Source organism: Myotis davidii, unplaced genomic scaffold (genome assembly GCF_000327345.1).
Source record: "Myotis davidii unplaced genomic scaffold, ASM32734v1 scaffold97, whole genome shotgun sequence".
In the NCBI taxonomy this organism is placed as follows: domain Eukaryota; kingdom Metazoa; phylum Chordata; class Mammalia; order Chiroptera; family Vespertilionidae; genus Myotis; species Myotis davidii.
In genome coordinates, this window is record NW_006289392.1 from 5,080,045 (window position 1) to 5,081,853 (window position 1,809).

At 56.4% G+C, this 1,809-nt stretch overlaps 1 protein-coding gene across 1 annotated transcript in view; it reads right to left on the bottom strand.

The window, feature by feature from the left end:
• Nucleotides 1–671: 671 nt before the first annotated feature.
• JAML (junction adhesion molecule like) overlaps nucleotides 672–1,809 on the bottom strand; it is a 38,425-nt gene continuing 37,287 nt past the window's right edge. The window contains exon 10 of the mRNA XM_006761590.2: nucleotides 672–758. Within this exon, the coding sequence (XP_006761653.1) occupies nucleotides 672–758 (87 nt within the window). The remainder of the gene's footprint in view (nucleotides 759–1,809) is intronic.

A 1,809-nucleotide genomic window follows, 5' to 3' on the forward strand; every position in this document is an offset into this window, starting at 1 on the left:
CGCTCCACCCGGGACTTTCGGGGGGCCTCTGTGAGGCTCCGCAGAGCCACCAGCCACTTTGCACCCAGCCCGAGTTAAGAAGCACTGGTGTGCCCAGCTGGCGTGGCTCAGTGGCTGGGCATCAACCTATGAACCAAGAGGTCAGGGTTCAATTTCCAGTCAGGGCACATGCCCAGTTTTGGGTTTGATCCCCAGTGTGGGCGTGCAGAAGGCAGCCCATCGATGATTCTCTCTCTCTCCCTCTCACTTCCTCTCTAAAATCAATTATGTGTGTGTGTGTGTTTTAAAGAAGCGCTGGCTTACATTTTAGAGGTGTATTCATACCCCACTTCCAACCCTCCAAAACTTTCCCAGTCCCCTCGGCTGACTCCGGGTTCCACTCCTCTCGCCCAGCCAGGGGACGACGACAGGATGACATCACAGGTCACATTTATTTAGGGACGATGTGCCGCAGGAAACATTCGGGTTGGTTTTCACTGTGATTCTTCCCAGGATCACATTCAACCTGAGGGATGGATCGGATGGGGTGCTTGCTGCAGCGGGGGCAGCTCCAGAGGGCCCACGTCTGTGGCCATCTTCAGGCTCTGGCCGGCCAGGGAGGCAGGACAGCTGGGGGGCGGGGGGGTCTGCATGGCGGGGACAGGGACAGGCCGCACAGGGGCGCTTCTGCCTCAGAAAGGTGAGGGGACTCTTCGGGGCATTCCCTCGGCCCACTTTTTCTCAGGCGGGTAATTCAGTGCTGAAGGCCACACTGGGTGCTGCAGGGAAGGGAAGGAAGGAGCACAAAGCAATTTGTGAAACATATTTCAATCCTAACAGTCACCCCGTCCGGAGCTCTTTGCGCCCATCCGGCCCCACCCAGGAAGTAGGTAATATTATTCCCATTTTAAGGATGAGAAAACTGAGGGTCAGAGATGCTAAGTTACCTGCCCAAGGTCACCTTGTTTCTCAGTCAGAGTCAGGATTTGGACCTGTGGGTCAGCCCAGCTCCAAAGCTGTGATCTTAGCCACTTTGCTGTACAAGCTGAGACAGGGACCCGGTATGGGGCCCCTTCGTTTACATCACCTCAACAACAAAATCAAAGGTTCTGTGTTACCCCTGCTCCCTGCCCTGCAGGCGGAGTCCGCCCCGAGCTTATTTCATTGGCGCAGTGTTGTACAACGACCTGACCAGCCTGACAGCCCGGGAGCTGGCGGCCCATTTTAAGAGGACAGAGGTGCTATTTCCCGCAGAGTTTAAATTATAAGCACCGCTCCAGCCAGTTGCGCTCAGTGGATAGAGCATCGGCCTGTGGACTGAAGGGTCCCGGGTTCGATTCCAGTCAAGGGCACGCACCTCAGTCGCAGGCTCCCGGCCCTGCTCAGGGGCATCAGGAGGCAGCCAATCCATTGGTGTTTCTCTGTCTCTCTCTCTCCCGCTCTTTCTAAAAATCAATGGAAAAATATCCTCAAGTGATAAAAGTAAAAAGAAAAAAAAGAAAAAGAAAAAAGTAAAAATAAAAGAATAAATTAGAAGCACCTACCACTGAACCTGGGCAGGGAGCTTCGAAGACAATTCGCACCCACCTCCTCCCACAGCCTCTGTGCACCCACAGGGCAGGAGCCAGGGCGGCTGCGTCAGCAGGTCTCAGGGCGGCTGGGCCGGAGGTCCCTGCAGACCACACGGCAGGTCACAGGGCAGTGATGGCCGAGGGGGGTGACTATGTCCGACTGCGGCTCCAGAGAGGAGCTACTGTTCCAGCCGTTGGCACCAGGCCCGGCCCCGGCCTCGCGTCCCTAGAGAGCCTCCCGGCTGTGTCCGCGGGGAGG